At 40.4% G+C, this 23,613-nt stretch overlaps 1 protein-coding gene across 2 annotated transcripts in view; it reads right to left on the reverse strand.

Annotated features, from left to right (window-relative positions):
• Positions 1-23,613, reverse strand: part of esrrga (estrogen-related receptor gamma a) — a 173,181-nt gene that overhangs the window by 4,468 nt on the left and 145,100 nt on the right. For both annotated transcript variants that reach the window (XM_046032280.1, XM_046032279.1), the window contains exons 8-9: positions 4,115-4,221; positions 3,853-4,015 (exon numbers count right to left, since the gene is read on the reverse strand). In XM_046032280.1, coding sequence (XP_045888236.1) covers positions 3,853-4,015; positions 4,115-4,221 — 270 coding nt within the window. The remainder of the gene's footprint in view (positions 1-3,852; positions 4,016-4,114; positions 4,222-23,613) is intronic.

Genomic DNA, 23,613 nt, shown 5'->3' on the forward strand with positions numbered 1-23,613 from the left:
ATTGCCCCTTAGGGAGGCAAAGTCTTAATGTGAGCTGGCCTTTAGCTCCCAACCTCCGATCAATGTCTCCGATCAATGACTACATGCATGTTAAATAATAATCACAAGGCAACTATTGATAGGCCACTACACCATACACCTGATCTGCAAAGGGGATGAGACCTATGAGTGCACAGTATGTATACAGATTAATTTTTTTTAAATATTTCATAAATAAAAAGACGGACAGACAAACACACACACACACACACACACACACAAACTTCATGGAGCTTTCAAAAAAAACCTTTACATTTTACTATCTTCACTTTCTCTTTTGGGGTGGTTGTGTATTTGATAGCAACATGTCAAACGACAGAGGTGTAAAGACTAAGCAGCACAAATTCCTCTGTGTTTGAAAGGTTGGATGTTTCTGTGGGAAAGTGCTGATGTGTCTGAGCGTTACTGTGTGTGTCTGTTGAATGGACCCGAGTGATTCAATTATAGAATATTAAATGTGATCCTATTTTGTGAGGGGTTATTGTCTGCCTTTTTGTCAGCCTTTATCATAGGATACTGACTTGTGATACATCCAATACTTTTCACAGTATACTTCTTTCACAAACACACGCTCACACCATCCAGATGCACAGAGGTTGAATACAAGCACATGTACGTACTAACAAACTTCTGCAAAGAAAATGTGAACTTAGAAAAACAGAAATTTAATGGCAAGTAAAACATAAAAATTATTCTGCGCAGACAAAATAAATTCAACATAAAATGTTGTGAAAACAGAGACATACACATTGATGTACACACTTACACAGTGTTGGATCTATAGAGCGTAATGCATGTATCAGTATGCAGGTCCAGACTAGTCAGTGGGTTGGATTCTATACAGATCAATAGAAAACTCAGCTTCTATCGGTTCTCAAATGTTCTACTTTTTCCAGGTTTAGTGGGTGATCCACTCATCTGGATTTATTTTCATACTTTGCTGCTTAATGATGTTTTGCTCAGTGGAAAGCAGCATGGAGGGGGAAAACATATCTTAGTGAGTTGGATTATTATTTACATTTTTGTTCATACAAAAACCTAAAACACAATGTACATACAATATAAACTTCTGTTTTGCAGACCTCTGTTTTGCCAGTTGTTGTTGTTTTGCTCATATTTCTAAAATGTTCTTTCATTATTTTCAATGACAACATTTTCAGCACATATATATATATACATATATTTAACTGCCACTTATGCAATGTCTCCTGTTCAACGATATCTAATATAAACTTTGTACAGTGTTCACTATTCTCTATTACTCATAATAAACGTATTGAATGTACTAATAAATGAGTTTTACTGTCTATCACAATTAAAAAAAACTTTCTAACAGTCCGGCATATTTGAGAAAAAGAGTGTGTGTATTTGTGTGTGTGTGTGTGTGTGTTGGCGTATGTGTATTGATGGTGGCAGAATCCTCTTCTCCTCTTTATTTTTTGTTTGCTAATAAGTAATTACGTGATGCACAGCTTATAATGTCCATAAGTTAAAATTAAGTTTAATGAGTTTCACATTGTTTTTGATTAATCTTGTGTGTTTAGTATTTAGAATGGTAGACATGGCTGCTGCCTGTGCTGTGACCCGCAGTACACTCACAAGTAAAACAGCAGACGTTAATGAGCACGAGCGCATAAGGCTGTTAAAACACACGTTAACATAGAACTCACAATGCACACACGCACATAAATGAACGCACGGACGTACACACGTGCCTCCTGTTTCCCATGGCTAGTTTAGCTGTCTTTACATGTGGGGCACGTTTGCTAACATTTCTTAAGGCTGGGCTTCATTAATGCAGACGATTAGCATCCTGTGAATTAATTAGTGTCAATGCCCTTCAAAATGCTAATGCTAGCATTCTGTTGTCTTGAAGAGCAGTTAGAAAGTCTGGAGCAATGATACAAAATTCTTTTTGGGTGTCAGCTGTTCTGATGTCAATCAGTTAAAAGGATGACTATTTCAAATGAGTTTTGTCAACAGTGGGGTCAGCTTCTGATAGATAATTACTCTCTGAATTTATCTGGATATTCTTTCAATTGAATGTGCTGGCAAGACATTTCATCTCCACAAAATGTTAGCAACTGCAATTTACAACTGCAGAATAAAATATATATATTCTAGTTTGACATTTAGTCAGTTAGTCATCTACCTTTCCAGCACATCATATGTCTTAAGCCTGACAGTAATATAATAATGTACAGCAACACCACCACTAACTGACCAGAGAGTTGGATCTAGAGCTTAAATGATTAGTTGTTTTATCAATTATTCAATCTACAGAAAATCAGCTGGCAACCATTTTGATAACTGATTAATTTTTAAATTTTTTTTCTCTGTTTTATATCTTTACAGAATAAACATCTTTGATTTTTATTTGTTGATCAGCCAAAACAAGCAATTTGAAGATGTCACATTGGTATTCTTTGGGCATTTTCAAGTATTTTCTGACATTTAATGGACCGTAAGATTTACTGATTAATCAAGAAAACACTTGTTAGTTGGCCCTTCTGACACAGTGACAACAATAACTGAACATCATCAATTACAATGTTGTTTTGGATTGCAATAGCTTATACAGGTGCACCTAATACATCTGTGTATGTTACTTTTAAATTTGCTTGTTCATTTATGCTTTTGAAATATGATGCACCAAAGTTTAAGCTACTCTTTCTCTCGCTACCGGACCTGCCAACCCGTCCAGGCCAATAGAAATCTTAGAAGTAACAAAGGCTAAGGTAACACCTTTTTGCCAAGTAACTCATCTAAATCATCATCATGATCATCAACACGGTTGTCCAGCCAGCAGAACCAGCCAGCAACACACACACACACACACACACACACACACACACACACACACACACACACACACACATATAGGCAGAGCCAAGAGATTGATTGTCACACATAGCCCACAGGAAAACATGTCAATATTTTCTGCATGTGCATGACAGTATGTACTGTATGTGTGTGAACAAACATTTTTCAGTGCTTCACATTTAAGAACACGCTAATCTGTGTATGTATATGTCAGAGAGATGAAAGGGGCGTACTTGAGAAAAAGCTTGAGTGTATTTGTGTGTGTTTGTGTGTGTGTGTGTGTGTGTGTTGGTAAATGTGCGTGTATGTTGATGGTGGCAGAATCAGAACAAAAGGCCCCTCCCTCCCTATTCAAAGCTCTCCCATTGCATTCTCCCATTTAAACACATTGTATTGACAGCTCCCCCCTTGTAATTAAAGAGTACTGAAGAGCTGGCCAGCTTCCAAGACAAAGTTCAAAAGACGGGTCATGGGAGGAAGAAGGCGCGTGTGTGTGTATGTGCGTCTGTGAGAAAGTGTGTGTGTGTGCGTGCGTGTCAGTCAGCTGTCGATGCAGCTGGACACATCAGAGAGGGGGCTTTATCGACAGACTTTGGGTTCTAATGATTTCACCTTATTTAACAGGCATCTGAAGAGACGACTATGCTAATTGTAAAAAGAATCGCCACTTTGTTTGGGTATGGGAGGTGGGCTTCAGGTTGAAGATGTGTGTGTGTTTGTATGGTGGTTTTGGTGTGACTGTGCGACTATAAGAGCATAACGAGAAAACTGTGTGTGGCTTTAACAGTAAAAGTGGGAAGTTTGACAACTCCGTGTGTGTGTTTGAATGTGGAGTATTGAAATCCGTCCTTTGATGGTTCAGTTTAAATAAGTCCCGTGAGACTGGAGATTGCCAGGGTTAAGTCTTTCTCCACCAGTCGTGTGTTCACAAACACACAGACAGAAACAGTTGCAGACAAAAACATCAGCTGAGAGTGAAGAATTTCAAACCTGAGTTAGCCAAAGCAATAGCCTTGAGAGTGACAAATTCCTCCTTCTCCAGTTTCATAGTTTTGTATTTCTTGACCAGCTGAAGGATTGCATTGTTCAGGTCAAGAAGTCCAGCTAGCTTCGACTGGTCCTCGTCCATTATGTAGTCCTCAGCATACACCAACTAAAGAGAAGCACAGAGAAGTGGAAAGGTTGCAAATAAACCTGTGTGTCTCTTTATTTCATTAGAGCGAGAAGCAAACACAAAGCCAAAGACACTAACCTTATCTTCAAAGGACAGTGAGCGGTAGACAACACGTAGGATCAAGATCTCCATCCATGCACTCTGCAGTAGACTCATCTGGTCTGCCAAAGACAGCGTAGAGAAACCTGGGGATGGTTGAGACAGAGAAGATAAGCAAGAAAGAGGATTGTTAATTTTAAAAACAGTTGAGTGACAAATTAACAAAATAAATTTAATTTACATCACACATCACAAAGAACAATCTGGCCTCTTTACTTCTCCAAACTTTTTTGGAGAATTGAATAGGAATGAAAACTGGCCTGACTGCATAACAAAACAAAATGTTTTAAATATATATTTGACCACAAAAGTTGTTAAAAACATTTTAATGTTTCCTTAGATGTACACAAGTACATTTTTTTTTTCAAGTTATAAGTATCTAAACATGCAAAATAATGAAATCTGCTTAGCCTTCACTCACACCACAGTCATGTTGATGGTCTTCCTCTAAGAAGGCTTCCCCCCAAATGTTTCATTAGATTGATTCCTGACATGTCAAATATACAAATAAAATGAGCCAAAAAAGTATCCTGTTGCTGAGGGCAACGCCGTGCAGTAGAAGGATAAGCACTCTGTTACGCTGTATGTGGGAAAAACAGGAAATACATGCTGGCTTGTTCTTGTAAAGATGTGTTTTTTAAAAACACGTTATTTGAAATTGACAACTTCAAATAACATTTGTGATATAGATGCTGTTTGTAAAAAACAGCCATGCTGGTAAAGTAAATTAATTGACATTTAAAAGTAAAACTAAGGAGAAACAAAGGAAATGAAGACAAGCTAGTGCGAGGGTCAAGATCAGCTGTCCCCCTTCCATCCCTGCCCACCCTCCATCCATCCAGCTGACCGGAGTCCTCCTCCTCCTCCTCCTCCTCCTCTCTCCCCTGTGCCCAGGGCTATTCTCTGGGGAAAGGCAGGCCTTATCTCCCCCTGACACAACCTCCATGGATCAATGCTGGCCATCGCTGCTGCACCGCTCAAACACACACACTAATTGCTGCTATGGCCTCAAAACTCCTGCTTTCTCCAGTGTCAATCCATGTCTTTCTATTTGCCTACGTCTATATCTGTCTGTCTCTCCAATCCAGGCCTTTCTATCTGTAAGCGTCTGTCTACAACTGACCATCTGTGTGTCTGATTCGGCTTTCACATTTTTCCCATCCATCTTGATACATCTCTGTCTGTATGTCCTGTCTGTCTGCGTCTCTCTATTTTGTACATTTTTGCTCGCTGCCTTTTGATTGTTTGGTCTGTTTTAGACTGTTCTTTACATTTTTTGTACTATCATTTTGTTTGCAATATTTTCGCTTTTTCATTTCATATATTTGGATTACATTCTTACTTAAATGCACTGTTGCTTGTTGTCTCTCACTGTCTGTCTTTCTATTTCTGTCTGTCTATCTCTTTAATGGAACACCTGCCCACTCACACCTTTCCTCACAGCTGTCCTCTCCTCACACACCTGTCCATTCACACCTGCCTGTCTGCCTATGTGTGCATTTTTGTGTGTGTGCAAGCCTTCATAGGAAAGGCAAAGACAGTGGCCCATGTGAGCACACCTGTCAGACCTCACTGCAGCCCTCCAATGTGTATGTGTGTGTGTGTGTGTGTTTGAGAGGAACATCCTGCCAGGAGAAGCAGGCAGATGAGAAGGAAGATATTTCTACAACATCTGCTGCAATGTGCCTCCTCGTGAGATGGTAGATGCGTGACAGTGTGTGCGCGTTGGTGTGTTTATGTGTATGTGCATGTGTGTTTGGGGCTCTTATCTCACAGTGTGTTGATGGGTAATGGCAGGCGTCTCATTATGTCCAGGTTGCAGGCTATTGTTGTTTGTAATGTGCTCTAATTCATTCTATCTACAACTGTTAACATCTCCAACACACACACACACACACGCACACAGTATCACATATGCATAGACATAAATGCATAGAAACACACTGGAAGGAATCCAAAAGTGTATGATTGATACACCACACACACACACACACACACACGCACACACACACGCACACACACACGCACAGCACAGTGAAGGGAGCAGTATCGTTGCCAACTGGCAGTGTCTTCTTCTACTTAATGAAATCATCAGAAGGGATTAGAGGTGAATTTCTTAAGGGGGTCTTCATTCACACACACACACACACACACACACACACACACACACACACACACACACACACACACACACACACACACACGTACACACATATCTCAGATGTCTTTAGGGGGTCTTTAAGACTTCACCACTCATCGTGGGCAGGGGAAATAAGCATGGGCATGACTAAATTTAACACACACTTATTGGATCTGTTCAAACCCCGGGGTCAAGTGAAGAGAAGAAAGCACGAGTGAGGGGTTAATATCATTTAATGGTGTCACTGGTTGTGTGTTTTAACTTGTCTCTGCGTGTGTGTTTCCAGCGCTCTGGAATTGGAAGCAGTGCGGAGGGTTCAATCAATTCAGACACATCCCTCTGGCGGAATTTGATCCAGGGCACACATGGCTCAAGAAGTGGGCGCACACACACGCACACACACACACACACACACACACACACACACACTTCATGGACAGCACACACACATGCACAATACACACACTTGCATATGTACATATTGTTCATGCAGGTATATAGTGTTTAGTGTATGTAGTGTTTTATAGTGTTAGATATAGAAACACGTTTGCTCTCATACAGGCAAACACACAGTTGTAGGTTTAGACTAATAGAAGAACACAAACTGAAAATGCATACAGGCAGGAACACACACACACACACACACACACACACACACAACCATGCATACACAGTCATCCAGAACACATCTGCATGACTAGCTATATATTAATAATAGGGTTTGCACATACCTCCCATAAAACACATCTCCCTCCTAATTACACGCAACAAGCACACACATGCACAAACACACTCACACACACACACAAAGGAAACACCAATAATTAAAACCCCTGTGATTAATTTATTGAGCTGGCTTTTCTTATTGAGGTACATCAGTGATTTTTATCTGGATGTGGTTTGTGTGTGTGTGTGTGTGTTTGTGTGTGTAAATGAGTGTGAAAGCAGTTTGTGTGCTTTTGTGAGTATATTTATGCTTATGTTGTGTATTTGGACCTAAAATACATAAATGTAGTGTGAGTGTGCTGGCTTGTTGTTTTATTAGCATGTTTGTATTTCTTATATATGCATACATTCCCATACATGTTTCTGTGAAACTCTGCCTGTGCGTCTCTATCTGTGTGTTTATGTGTGCGCCTCTCCGACCCCCTCCCCTCCCTACCCGCCTGTCTGCGCTGTTCAGCCATCCAATGCCTCTTATCTGTCTGATTAATAGGCGGCCAGCTTCAGGACAAATTAATTAACAGATAACGCCATCTCTCCCTTCTTCCCTTCCTCCCCTACCTCTCATGCAAGCGATCGATACAGCAGAAGAAAAGAAACATCAATGGGAATTTAGTGCTGATGATGGAGAGAGAGAGAGGTATTGATGGAGAGGGAAAGAGAGCACGAGAAAGAGTAAGATGGAGGAGAGAAGAAAGTAAAAGGTGGAGAAGTGTTAGAAGGAGAGATGGTGGTGGTGCTGGGAGGGGTGGAGACCTTTCTTTCATACCTGTGATTTCACTTGACAAAAGAAGGTTCCTTATTTGGCTCTAATTACGTTTCCTTTCTGCCCATTGTTGATAAGGCATCTCATGCTGTGTGTGGGAGTGTGTTTGTGTCTGTGTTTGTGTATGTGTGGATGCCGTTAACTCGTGTGCTGTTTGCTGTGGTGATGGTGGGCTGAGCTGAATGTACAGTAATGTACAAGGAAATAAAGTTCAAAGCTTTGATAAACATAGTAACATAAATTTTAAAGAGGAGAAAATTGCTATAGGACATGACCTGCAAGTTGAGCCATGTGTTTTTTTTTTCTTTATCAGTGTTAACTAAACACCAAGTATGGTATACTGTATATTCTAAACATTTGGTGCAGGGAAGTCTTCATTCACTGTCTACGTGAAATGTCCAAACCCAAATATTTTCTAGCGTAATTCAAATGAGGCCAAGAGAGAGGATCTGCAGCCTCTTGTCATCTGTCTGTCACCGCTCCTCTTCTGTGCTAACCTTTTCTCTAATGTGACTATGTGGCCCTGAAACCATGTCCCCTAAAATTGACTGTCATGCACAACAAATTTGCAACAGACACTTTAAAGCAATGTAATGCTGCCTAGATACATCGTTTATTCACATAATGAAAAAACATTTAATGAACAAATCTACAGAGCAGCAAAATGTTCATGATGTCAGCTGGGATTGGGTCCAGCCCCCTGTGACCCCGTACGCAGGATAATCGGTTGATGATGAATAAGTGAGTGAGTTAAGGTGGCTCAGGACACAAACCTGCTAATTTAGTAGCATAAAAACTTAATTTTTAGGAGACACTGTGGATATTAATTTTGTTTTTAATAAACACACTAGTGTACATAATGACTGAGATGAGGTAAGGAGTTCATGATGTCAAGTTAATGACATAATGATCTATTTGGTTGGATGTGTGTGTGTGTCCTGTTATTTGGGTGTGTCCTCTAAAACAGTTTGTAACTATGAAGGTGTGTGTAGGTGTGTGTGTGTGTGCATGTGCCATATATTGGTCTGACAGAAAGAGGCTGCAGCGCAGTCATGCAGACTTAACCTCTACTGCTTGCTCTCGCGCTCTCTTTCTTTTTCGCTTCCCTTTGCTCTATCAGGCACACACATAAAGACAAACACACACACAAACACACGTCGATTCCCCAGCCACCCTGCGGCCTGTTTGTCTGCCAAATGAGTCCTGACTGCACGTTTACACCCGAGACCGCACAACAGTCTGGCACAGACACACACATAGGATAGCCCTCTCTCATGCCCCAGTTGCTACACAGACACACGTGAACACACATATCCGGGAGGCCTATATTTGTTTTCTTGTGGTTACAGGGCAAATGGGAACCAGTGAGAGCCGATTGTGATGCTTATGAGTACATGTGCACTTGTGTTTTACAGATTGTGGCATTTGTGAAGCTATTTGTGTGTGCATGTGAGTCTGTGAATGTTTGTATGATAGTGCCTATGTACATCTGCAACAACTGATGCATCAAAGAAGGCTATTCTCTGTGTGTGTGTGTGTGTGTGTGTGTGTGTGTGTGTGTGTGAGAGGATTAATGTGATAGGTGTGAAAACTGGTTGCAATGCTGATCTGGTACCAGTTACTAACACATGACTAGTCTTTACATTATGTCACTGCAGTGGAAAACAAGACTTTCTGCATATATTTGGGTGTTATTTTAGAACCACCTGGAAGTCTGTTTTTAAAAGGAGTCCACAAGTAAAACTGAGAGTAAGTGAAAGCAAAGTACATCTGATATAATTAAATGACAGGTGTCAGCCTCTACATAGAATATGATTTGATATTGGAAGACTCTCTGACAGTATTTTCTTACAATCAGGCTCAGGTGTGTGTACAAGGCTAGGGTGCTGCCAGCAAAAAAGCGGGTCAAATCAGTGTTGCTGGACTACATTTGATCTGAATGAGCCAACTACCAAACTTAACCCCCAGTGTGAGACTGCAGCTTGAACAGAATAGGCCAAAAGCGCTTGGGCATTATGTTTTCTATTGTGTAAATCTCCAAAATTCGAACATCCCTTTTTTAAAAAATATGATTTTTTCGGCATTCTTGTCTTAATAATGACAGGGTAATGACGTACAACAAAAGTTGCAAGCTTTAATTGAATCAGGGATATTGAGGTTATGTAGTATATGCAACTTCACTAACAGGTTATCTGGATACCCTTTAATATTTGAGTGGCTGGCTGGTGGTAGGGTTTTATTAGATTTTGTTAGGGTTATGGCTCAGCTAATTACCAAATGCTAAAAGATTATAAAACCACAATGCCAGTTTTACATAACAAACAGTTGTTTTCTTTTGGAATCCAGTGCTATTAGACACTTTAATGATTTGGCTTCTTTGTCATATTATGTACCTTCAACCACATTTTGCCTACTAAATCTTCCAAAAGTACATGACTGCCTCTGTATATCAGAGAGGCTATTTTAGTCGTTTTTCAAATTCATTAAAACATGCCTTCCAAACCCTGCTTGTAAGTAAATATATTCTACATTTGTTCTGTGTAAAGCCGAGTATCTGAATACAAATAGGTTACAAATACTACAAAATACATATGGTGGTCCATCTGCACACTTGTAGCAGACCTTTGAGCACCTGCTTGCTCTGTTACCAATGACACTGTGCTCTGTCCTATTTGATTATGGCCTCAGGACACATTTAACAGGAATCTTCTCAGTCTGTCTCAACAATTTAACAGCAAAGATTCACAGACTTATCAAGAGTTATCTGCGTTGAAGTTGTAAGAATAAGCTTCACACATTGTCACTGAAATGTAACACAATGCAGCAAAACGGAGTTCACACTATGCACAGTGAGGGGAACTGGATGGTTACTGTAAGAGAGGCATCCTGGCTCAAAGTAGTAAAAGTAGTAAAAAAAAAAAGCAGATTGTCTGTTGTTCTGCATTAAACATTTGTAATAGACATGTAATAGGCATGTACCATATGAAAACTGTCAAAAGATTTTCTTGAGAAACTGTTCAGTTTCTTTTGAGAACTGACAGAAACCCACAGATGAAACAACAGCACATATGCATTTTACTGTTGATGAATAGAGGAATGTTTTTTCTCCAATAATCACCATCCTCAATTTTGATGTAGTGTACCCAATCTGTTTTGTTATGAGGCATTTTGAAAGAGGTATTGAGAACTGTGATGTAAACTCATCTAGTGGCTCATTGTAGGCGTGAAGAGAATAGTGGATGTCTATGTGCAGCATGTACACGTATTGTGTTCTGCAGGGGACAGATTTAAGTCTACTGGCCCACTGAGATAGAGATTGCATTAGGACACGTGAAGTTTCCAACAGTTAGCACCACATCACTGCCCTGCATGTGTGTGTGTATTTGTTCTGTATGCACACCGTGTTTTGTGGCTCCAGTGCTCTCTCTTATACCACTTTCTGTACGCGTTTGTGTTAAAATGTGTGTTGGTGTGCACATTGTTGCATGCTGTGCAATGCAAGTGCTCCCTTGTGATGCTTTTTGAGTGTGGGTGCGTGCGTGTATGTGTCTATGTGTCTATGTGTGTGCACATCTCAAACTGTTTTGTAACATACGGCCAGACGCCGGCCCAAATGAACACGGACCCCCTGTGATGGCTTTGGCCAAGCTGAAACAACACACACAAGATACACGCACACAACAAGCACACTGGCAAATGCTGTCACACACACACATGCACACACATCCACCAGCTGACCCAATTACACAGAGATGCGCAGCGAAATGGAAACAAATCTACCCAGAGAACCAGCTAATTTAGAGGGGTTTAAAGACACACTCACACACAGGACACACACCAAGTTAAACACACATACATAGATACACGTACAAAGTCACTATAGACTATAAAAAACCTAATGTGTGAAGTGGAGTTTATACTATGGGAAAGTGGCAAGGCTACCTGACACCTCAGGTAACTATTGTTGTATTTCAAACCAAGCGAACCCGGGTCAAGAGAGAGAAGAATGTTCATGATTTGACCAGTAAGCCTCTGCACACTGTGGATACTGAAGCCAATGAGGCACCATGTTTTCGTCACTAAATATCCTGCTGTTTGTATGAACCAGCCAAATTTGCTCCTATCTGGACAGGCTTTTAATCATAAATGTGTTTTGCGTATTGTTCCTTTACTTGGATGTTTGAGCTTCACTGTGCAGAGTACTATCTGTGAAGCGTTTGGTTGTTTTCACATTCATCTACTGAAGGTGGAAAGTTTCTCTGTGCTAAACTTAAATCTCAGTTTAAGGTTATTCTGCACGTACAAGCATGATTTTGTGACATCACAACTAGTTTGGAGGCCAATCCTGGTCCAGCACGCAACTTGCGCAAATGCGATGTGGAACCATGACACCTACAAAGGACACACACTGAGAATAGATGTTTCATTAAAGTTGGAGACATCTTGTGTTCAGTATTAAGACTCTTGAAATTCTGGATTTGTAAATGTTGGAGGATTAGCTGATATAATTTAAAATTTTTTAAACAAGGATTTTAATTATTTTGAGGAAGACAATATCAGACACAAATTTTATTATTAATGAATTATTATTATTATTCAAAGCCAATTATTATTTATTATATTATATATTTGTCTTGAAACATCGTGACATGACCAATACTTTTCGAACAAAGGAAAATAGCCCACACATGTTTTTGCAAATACAAGAATTTGGTACACAACCAATCACTTTTCTAATACACATGTTGCACACACACACACACACACACACACACACACACACACACACACACACCATCATCACCTTCACCTTCATCCCCCCTGATATTGTTAGCTAAAATATCTTTCTATTTCTGTCCCCTTTCACCCTCCTCTCTCCTTCCACCACATTCCCCCTTTCTCTCTCTCTTCTCTGTGCGGCCTCGGGGAGAGTAGAACAGTCATAGGGTTGCAGTAGCCTCTAATCAGTGTGAACAGCCAGCTAATTACCAAACCCTCAGCCCTGGCTGACTGTTAATTGCATACATTAGACACCATCAGCAGCACTGCAAGATTAACACTTAAAATCTTCCCATTGCTGTAGTGGAGATGGGTGTTCTGTGTGTGTGTCGATGTGTGTGCGTGAAAGAGAGAGTTGGGGGAGAGAGACAGAGGTGGAGAGGAGGGCTGTGTGCGGTATTCTCTGTGTGTACGTGTGGTGTGTGCTGCCTCTGTGGTTTGCGGGTGCTAATATTTAACACTTAATTAGACCCAAAATGGAGACGTGGCAGCACGGAGACGGTTGTCGAGTGTTATAGCCTTTGCCATGGTGGGGTTGCTTGGGTGGGGGCAGCCGGTCGTTGAGGGCAACCCCAAGCCTCCGTGGAGACGACAGATGGAGTGACATTAAGCCCATTGCGGTGAAGGCATTTCAAATAATAAAATATCAATATTTACATTTTAATTACCCACTTCTAGCTCCACCAGGGCCATGTCAAGGAGTGTGTGTGATTGTGTGTGTGTATGGGGGGGGGGCATGTGCCACAGCTAGCTCCACTGGGGCTATGTGTTATATAGAGTCAAGAGTACTTCTCAAGTGACAACAGACTGCTCTCCTTGAAAATGTCTTGGTGAAATGAACATTGTGTAAAATAACAAATTTCACCACAATTTCCCACATTGTTTTTCACATCTTCCTTTCCGATTTTTCCTCTAATCTTCTAATTCTGCATTCTGTCTCTTCCTCCTTTGATAAAATGCTGATGCAGGCAGGAATGGCCACCCAGTGTGTGTATGAGCATGTGCATGTACGCACATATCTGTCAGGGGAATTAACCATGTGTACACAAAACTGAGAAGGTTTTAAAGACTGCCTAGGCTACGTCCACTTTTTTTATATAGTCTATGTTGGCAACACAGCACAACTTAAAATATTTCATATGCTCAGTTTGACTGTTCTTTACATTGAAGAGGGAGCAAAGGAGGAATGCTTTTAAATAAAATGATCAACTATCTTTGTCCATTTCAATCTGTTTCCACATCTCTCTCTCTCTCTCTCTCTCTCTCTCTCTCTCTCTCTCTCTCTGTCTCTCTAGTCTGTGATTAATTCATTTTCCCAGCTTGGTCAATTAACTGGGTTGTGACAGTCTATTGATCTCTTGGTGGATTAACTTTTCAGAACAATATCCTGCTATAAGACATTCTTCTAAAATCCATAGTTCAAGCATCAGCAAATAGGCTGCCCTGCCATCTAAACCTTTGGGCAGGAGACATTTTTTCTTTTCACAAACAACATTTTGCATTTAAAAGGGGTAACAAAGCATACATTTGACAAGTAAAAATATTGTAGTTCAAAAGAAGTAAATTATGGAGCAGAGATGGGGACTCGAGTTAGAGTGCGACATAATGCTGGGTACACACCAAAAGATAATCGGGCTGATTTTGGTTCTACAGATTATCTTATCAGATTCTCCCTTGGTGTGAGGTGTGTTAAAAGTGTCCGAACCTTATCGGAAGAACGTTGGAGGCGCCCCGATCGCAAATCAGAAATCCTGATGTGTGGGGGGATCCCCGAGGACAAACGCGTGCACGTTCTGGAGATTATCATGTGAAACGAAACAATATCCAATCAGAAAGCGAGATGATTGAAGACGGAAGCATAAGCAACACAGTCATGGCGCAGCACAAGGTGAAATTAATGTGGACAGCAGAGATGGAGGATCAGCTTGTAGATTTGTGGTAACAGCAAATAGGTTAATAATCTGTGGTGAGTAAACATGTTTAGCTCAGCCTTGACCATCTAATGTTAGTTTGCTTCTTGCTTCAGCTACGACCTAGACTTGACTTAGACTCTTGCTCAAAGACTTGAGACTTGACTTGGACTCTAGCTCAAAGACTTGTGAGCATCTCTGTTATGGAGTAGACATGAGACAGATTCATTTGTTTTTGTAAAGCACTATTGATGTATGAGTGGAAATTAGCTGATTGTGGCTTTATAACAAAACCCAGTTGTCCCCGTCCAGGCCTAGTGTCTCTATATGAGATTATGAGGATGTGTTGATACTATCTTCCTAATCCCCCGTAGATTTCCATACGGAGAGGACTGCAGAAACTCCACAGGGATTCATTTACCATTCACAGATTAGAGATATGGTCTCCAATATCATCATCCTGGACAAGCACCGAGAGGAAGGGCTCAAGACTGGAGCAATGAGGAGAGAGAGAACAGAGAGAAAGAGAGAGAGACACATACATAGAGTAAAGGAAAGACAGAGATGAAAACAAATGCACAAAGAGAGACAGCTTTCTCTCCTACAGCATCATGCCTTAATGTCCTAGCTCGAAGACAAGAACATTAGACCTCATTCCACCTCCTCATCTGGGCCTGAAAAAGCCTGGGCTGAAAATCTTAATTAATTGTCCAATAGTGCTGCGGGGTCATTATGCATTGCAATAAAGAAGCGTGTAATTATGAGATTTAACAGCCATTACCAAGGCCAGGAACTCATATGTCATCATCAGCAACCAAGCCAATGGTTTGGTACGGCTGTGTGTGTGGCTTGATGGACAGCACACACACATGCACAATACACACACTTGCATATGTACATATTGTTCATGCAGGTATATAGTGTTTAGATATAGAAACATGTTTGCTCTCATACAGGCAAACACACAGTTGTAGGTTTATGTATATGCATGCAGACTAATAGAGGAACACAAACTGAAAATGCATACAGGCGGGAACACACACACACACACACACACACACACCCACGCCCATCAGTCTGACCCAGACAATAAGGCAGCCAGCTGTGATAGCAGCCTGCAGATGAAACATCCCATCAAGATTAAATAGACACAAAAATACACACATTACTACTGCTGTATGTGTGTGTTTTGTGTGTGCCACTAAAAAGCACAGTGAAGCACTGAGACCGCATACACGGTCCTTTGCCACATAGCAGGTGGGAAGTCACACTTGTATAAGGATGAAGTGCTGTGTACAAACACATGCACACTATCCAATGTGCATTCCTGAAAAGTGCTCAAGCAGTCCGATATCCAAAGAAACAAGAAACAAGAGAGGAAACATATTCAACTGCATATAAGAGAGTGTGGCATGCCAAATGGAATAACATAGCCGTAACACAGTATGTCAAAATGTCTGCTGTAAGAAAGGCCAATTGCCTTGAAGAGTGGTGGTTAGAGTTTTGATCATACAGCACCCTGTTTGAGTTTCTATGTTGGAGGAACATGGTTCCTCAAAGTGTGCTCAGACTAAACACATTGCAAATGCCTGCCTCGCATTAGACCAATGGAGCATTTTTTAGCTCACTTTATTCACCCCATACATCCAGTGTACCCACTTTATAGATGTTAGCTGTAGCTAGCTAGCAATGTCAACTGTGATCATTTGTGTGAAGAGTGGTTGTGTGTGTGTGTTAATGAAAAAGCTCAGATTCTGATGTAGCTTAGATTTCACCAAAACCCCAGTTGTTTATGTCATTTTTCTCCAGTTTTTCCTGTCGTCTCTGTACAGTGAGGAAGTGGTGGAGCCACAGAGCCGCTGAATAAACGAAAACGTTTCGCTAAAGTTGAAATATTTTCAGCTTGCGTGGACGAGTCTTGATCTGAATTCATGCCACTTAGAGCCAATATGTCTACGCATGCATCTTTGCACTAACTTTATATGTTATCATGCCACCTTTGAAATTCGCTTAGCACACACATGTTGTCCATCTATGTGCCAGCAATTGTGAGGGGTATATGACACGTGGGTACCTTAAAATAGACATAAATACAACAAGCTAATGGATGGTTACAATTAATAAAACTATTAAACATATAGTTATTTATATTACCTTTCAACACTGCTGGGCCACACACAGGTAAAAGGGGCAGTCCCAAACTGTTGCCAATTAACAAGTGTATGTGTGCCTGAGGTGTACATGTTTTTGTGTGTTTATAGCTATAACATACACACACACACACACACACACACACACACACATATATATATATATATATATATATATAATTTGCCTCTATGTGTGTGTTGTGTGCTCAGACTATAAGTCGTCCCCAGCTTGTGACAAGCACGCTCCAATCCTATTTTCCCACCTGCTAATTCCCTGATGGAAAGGATGAATGCTCTGGACTGTTATTTAAGAACGACGGATGAAGGATGGGAGAGATAAAGAGAGAGACAGAGGGAGGTAGAAAAAAGGGGGAAGGTGGAAAAGGCAACAGGAAGGCAGAGAGGGAATAAACAAAAACAGCATACCAGGAAGAGAAGGGAAGAAAGAGGAGAGAGAGGGGAAGCAGATGAGTAACAATGACAGGGCTGACAGAGGGAGAGGAAGGAAGAAGTGAAGGAGTGATGATAGGAGGAGGAACAGAGAGACTGAGAAGAGTTAATAAGACAAAAAGGAAAAGATATAGATAAAGGGTGGAGAAGGGAAGATACAGACAGAAACAGTGTGGAAAGGTAGATAAGTAGAAAGAGAGAGCGAGTATGTGGAGTGAGAGAGAATAACTATTTCATGCCTGTCTGTGAACTTTGCATGAACCGACAGAAATAATGTGATGCCATGACAAGCCCGTCCCTCCTTCCACTAGATTTGCTGCATGCATAGGTGTGTGATATGTGAGTGGGGATGTCTGTGAATCCCTGTAGGTGTGTGAACTCTTTATATTGCTTTTGGTATTTGTGTGTGTGTGTGTGTGTGTGTGTGTGTGTGTGTGTGTGTGTGTGTGTGTGTGTGTGTGTGTGTGTGGTACATGTGTGCTCCAACAGATAGAATAGGATGATGATGATTTGAAATGGAGTTTGGCCTGTGCGTAATTATGATCATCTATCTTTATGCCCCGCCAGCATATCATATCATATCACATCACATCATCTCTCTCAGGCACACACACACACGCACACAAACACAAAAGCAAATTGAAAGTGGTAAAAGCTGACTGTTTGGTAGTGATGACTTAGATGATGATGGGCTCAGATGGTGCGCTGATTTATTTGTTACTGCTCGTCTGATGTCACATATTAAAAAACGTGCACGTCTGTGCATTTGTGCACATCCACTGTGTGTTAGAAGTGGGTGTATGTGTGTTTAGAAGTGTATGTTTGTGTGTTCATGGGTGCGTTTGTGATGTATGTGTTTGTGTATGCTTGTGTGCATGCTTATGTATGCGGCTTCTCTCTGGTGTGTGTGTGTGACAGACATTATTTGATGCAGATTAGTCAGTGTACTCAGATTGCAGGCTGTGTCTCAAAGGCTGATAGACAAATGAATTTGATTTGCTAATGCAATCAAACTAATAAGAAAAACAGCAATGGGCCGCTGAGCACAAATCTCACAACTACAATATTTGTGTTTTTCTCTTACTTTTACTTCTATTTACTGAATGACTTTCATGACTAAATTAAAAAAAATAGAATCAAAATTATTAAAATTACTTTTAAGGAGAAGCTGTAATCTGAAGCTGGTCAGAAAAAAAAAAGGATTTTCATCCAACACCACTTTTAAAATCAGTGTAATTCTTAATATACAGCTATTTCGTTCTCTTGATAATAGTGCTGATGTTAGTAAAGGAACTGTTGGTGATATACGGTATATATACATATTTTCCATTACCATAGGCTGCCACTACTGTTCAAGTGACTTCTGCGTTTTTTATTTATCACTTTGGATCAAGGTCTGATATGGTGTGACACATGCGGATACAGTGGCAGCAACAGCTGGTAGGTACCATGTGTGAAGCAAGTTGTGTGTACATGTGTGTCTGTCGTATGATGTGTCAAGTTGCTCGACTCTAAAGGCATAAGGTGTATGTCACCACCAAGGTGTGACCTGATAGAGGTAATACCAGTGTGTGTGTGAGTATTTGTGTTGAGTGTGTGTGTGACAATGGCACCTAATTCTTTGTGTGTCTGAGTGTCATCATAGGCACATTGTCATGGAAACACTGTCAACATGGTGATGACAAAACAAACACAGGGCATCGGACAGACAGGAGAGTCAACACAGACTGAACGTGCCCTCCGAGACTGAATATGTAGGTGCATTTGTGTGTGTGTGTGTGTGTGTATTTAGAATTTAGTGACTACATCAGTAAAAAGTATATTCATGCCTCTGAACTTGTCCACATACTCCCCCTCAGTTGTGTCACATTACGTTTTACCAAAATGTGGGTTCTATTTTGTTAAATCAACTCCTATTGCAGTGCTTGTGTGGCAAATTGTAGGTTAATTTTTCAAAATATTTTGTTGATATTAATGATTCAAACATTCCTTCATGTTTCCTAGATGAGAAAAAAAGATAATTGTTCTTGCATATTAAAACGCATAGACAGATCTCACCTCATTATAATCAGACACAAACACAGGGACAAATATAAACACATAAAAAGTAAAGTAAAGTAGATAAAAGAGAAGAAAAGAAATGCACAGAACAATGGAAATCTTTCCCGTCCTCTGTTTTCTCATATTGATGACATGCTTCCAATACCCACAGGCTTAATACAATAAAGAAAGCCCAACTTAATCCAAACATTAAGCTCAGATATCAAATATTCTTTTCCTAATTGGATTTTATCAATATTTGTTTTCATCTGCAAACAGTGTGTTTGTTTGTGTGAGCTGCAAGAGGAAACCATTGTGGCGGTGTGCTGGAAAACAAAATGTCTCTTATGCATGAATGTGGACAATGAAACAGACAAACACACATGCACACATGCTCACACATAAGCAAACACACATCCTTGAAACCAAGACATCAACCTCTAAATGTGTTATGTAGCTCAGGGATGAGCAGAAATGGAAATCAAACACGCCAAACAGAGTACAGAGAAAATCAACAGTGACTAGAAAAACACACCTGAAGAAATCTAATTCTGATTCTAAATCTAAATCTGATCCTTAATCTGAAGTCATATTTATGAGTTGAATCACATTAGAATATGGAAAAGGTGTTTTTAGGTTATATTACATGAAAGAAGACAGAGTGCTGTCAGATATGTTTCTTATCCTCTTTACCTGAACTGAATGGAAAGAGTATGTTACAAATGCAAACTGCTAAAATATATATAGATTTTTTTTTTTTAAATATAGCATTAAATAAAATATATTGATTGAACATAAAATGCTCCCTGTCAAAATTTCACATTTGTTTTCCCTACAGTAACTGCTCCTGGCTCAGGAATGATTAGGGTTTAATGGTTACAGTTAATGTATCAGAAAATAGATTTGATGACATTTCTCAGTAATTCACGTGAATTTTCTACCATAAACTTTTTTTTAAATCTTAGCAACTTTAAACCTTGTTTTAACCATTCCACCATATTACTACAAATTGTTCACCTTTACCTGTTATGCTTATAAAGACTTAAGACTAATTAGGCTCTGTGTGTATGTATTTGTGCAAACACCTAAACACCGCTTATCTGTGTTTAGGTGTTTGCTTGGACACTGCCATGTAAATGTTTTAATGTCTATAAACTCATCTGTATGTGTGTGTCTATTTGAATGCACTGTATGTTTGTGTGTTGTGTGTTAAGAAGGCACCCAGCATGCTGAGACTGTCAAGGTGAACTAGCCTTAGCCGACAGAATGGGGGCAAATCTGCTTGTGAATTTATGTGTGTGTGTCCATGTGTATTTCCTTGTATGTGTTTTCACAAGTTTACATGTACCTAGACTAGGCATTTTACTGCAGAGGGTAATGGCACAGAGAGGGAGAGACAGACTGAAAGGTGAAGCAGGGGGAAGTACAGTTAAGACCACAAAGGCCTGGAAGAAATTAGGTGGATATTGTTTCAGAAGTTTCATGCCAATAAAGCTCATTCATTTAACAACTGGAAAAGTGTGTGTGTCTGTTTGTGTGAGTGGTCATGGAAAGATGTTTCTCCTTTGATTTACCACTCTCTGACCCAAAGCCCAACAACCTCTTTGCTGATTGATGATCGCACCAGACTTAATGAGGAGGGCGGCAGTGTGACATCACCACCAGTCTGGGCTTTTAAATTGCTCCATCATACACACACACGGACACACGCACACATGCACACGAGCGCGCGCACACACACACACACACACACACACACACACGGTGCTGTCCTGCATCTCTTTGAGCTCACTGTGAAGTGTTAGAATGTGTGTCAGTGTTAATTTAGAGAGCTGCACTTTCAGAGTCAAAGATGTGTGTATTCATGTGTATACGTGTGTGTGCGCAGAGGTTCCCCTTGGCTGCTGAGACTCAACATTTGATTTGCTAAAAGGAGCAGGACACTTCTATTAATCAATCAATATTTGCTGACTGACTGGGAGTCTTTCTGGCTGATTGACTGGATGTGTAGTTACTTGACTGACCGATTGGCTCTAGTCATTCAGACTGTCTGGCAGTCTGAATGACTAGCTGCTCGACTGGTTGACTGAATCTCTAAGTGAAAACCATTTATAACATGACCAAAAGAGAAAGGGCACAGGGGTACAACAGCAGAGGTAAAGATTAGAGCGGGTTTAGCTTATTGGGTGCTTCACTAAGTGTGCTGCGATGTTCCATTGTTGGCAAAAACACATATTTTAATGAGCAATCTGATCAATGAACAGTCACTCATGCGGTTTCAAAATCTGGAGCTGAATTTGGATTCAACAAATCCTGATTACTATATCTGTAGAGACACACAGACAGACAGAACCAAAGAGAAAGACGGTGATGATGGCTGGCTGGGAGGATGAGAGAAGGGGGGAGGTGGGAATGCGTGGGAGGGGATTGGGGTTGAGAGATGAGGTTGACTCCATAATGAAGAGGTTAAGGATACCATGGAGAGAGAGACAGTGGGAGGTCAGGTCAGACAGAGGGAGAAAAGGAGGGAGAGCCAGAAATAGATAGAAGTAGAGAGAGAGAGAAAAAGAGAGGTCACAGAAAAGGTTGAAGAGGTGGGGGATATTTAGCCATTGGGTCGGAATTGTATTGTGTTAAAGGCTCTTTGGGAATATACCAGTTATAGTGAGGGAATGTATGTGACCAGCCTGCTTTCCATTCTCCTCCCATTTCCTACACTTTTCTTCTCTCCCTTCAGCCTTGTATGTTTAATTTTAAAACGTCCTCTTTAGTTCTCCATTCTTCTCTGTTATTTTCCACTAAACACAGAATAAGAGATACATTATAATAATAGATAATTTAAATCAAAACTCTTAATGTGTATAGCAATCAAATGCTACATGATCATTAAAAGTAAAAAAAAATTTACTGAAGAAAAAAATAGGAATTTTATTAAGTAATGAAAAGAGCCAAGTTCATTATAATGCTTGTGCAGGATATTGGTGCAGGTTAGAGTGCAAAATGACCTTTTTACATTGAGCTTCAATACTAGTATAACATCCAGGACTCTTTTTTAAATAAAAAAATTTAAATGAATGAGGCCTACGATTGAGCCTTGCGGAACTCCACAGGTAATATATAACAAATAAACAGAAGTTCCAATTTAATTTGTAGTGGTTTCCTGCTGGCCAGAGAGAAACTCTCAACCTTTCTTGCTCAACCAAAGCTTAAACTTCTTGACCTTGACTTATACAAGGATTATACTTTCTGCACCCGCGAGTACATGAGGGTCCGCTAGGGTCCGCGTGACGAAAAAATCATCATCAGAGGGGGTACGCATAGTGTCTGTGTGGACATCCACGTGCCTCCCATTTTTAGTGATGTTTTCAGTATCACCATGGGGTATTCCACCACCCATGCTCATCCCTAAATCCAAAGGAGTGAGAGAATTGCACTTTCTGTCTGTGTTGTGATTGATAGTGACAGTAGAAAATAGAGTGGAGGCCAGTGACAATGTTATGGTGGTTGTTTTGTGTAAACCATAGACAGCGGTGTTTCTGGTTAACAGTAGTGCTGGAGCAGGTGACAAGTGTGTTTAAAGTGTTTGTGCACTCTGAAAGCCTAGCATGCTTACTTTATTACTTAATGTTTTAATATTAATTAAAACATGTGGATGAGATATTTATAGACATCTTTAGAAAAAAATAAAACAGTGGATCTGAAAAAGGGAAAAAGAAAATTAGCATATCCACATGACTACCGAATGGAGCTGGAGCTGATAAATACCTGCTGCAGTCATTTCACCCGAGAGTAAATGCCAATTGTAGCCTTTCTCACTGAAGGCAAAAGGCAGATGTTAGCGAGTGTTAGTTGTTTTTTAGTCCAGTTTAAAAGGGGCTATAGAGAGAAGCCTGCAGAACATGAAGCAAGAGGACTTCACTCCTTACCTACTATCCCATCACCATAAACACCACCCAAACCCCTACTCCAATATCTCAATAAAGACCGATTAAATGAACAGACCGACAGCAACCCCCCTCCACCTCCCTTCCCCCATTTTTACAGCTCAATCATACTGCGTTATTGCCGACACATAGACCGCTTATCCTGAGTGTCAAAATTGAAAGGGGAATGGAAGAAAGAGAGGGAGAAAAACTGTAAGAAAGAGCAAGTAAGACGAGATAGGGAAGCAAGAGAATAGAAGAGGGGAAGTGAGGGGTGGCCCAAGAGCAATTTCTCTCTTGAATAAAGAAAGAATGGGGGGAGGGTGTTGTACAAAAAAAACCTAATGGCAAGGCCCCTGGTTCTGGTAAAATAGACTGTGTTATAGGTTCTGGCTCTCGTTCGTTGATTCATTCATTTGTTCGTTCCTTGCTCTTTCGTCAAGTCAAGTGCTCGCCTGTCTGTCTTTCCCTTTTGTGTCCGCAAGTCTAGATAAGAGCTGCTGGCATGACTGCCCGGTAGTCATTTAGTTATTATGGAGAGAGACAGGATGAGAGAGTAAGAGAACAGAAAAGAGAGGATGAAAAGACTAATTCTAC

This window comes from Micropterus dolomieu, linkage group LG20 (genome assembly GCF_021292245.1).
Source record: "Micropterus dolomieu isolate WLL.071019.BEF.003 ecotype Adirondacks linkage group LG20, ASM2129224v1, whole genome shotgun sequence".
Lineage (NCBI taxonomy): Eukaryota > Metazoa > Chordata > Actinopteri > Centrarchiformes > Centrarchidae > Micropterus > Micropterus dolomieu.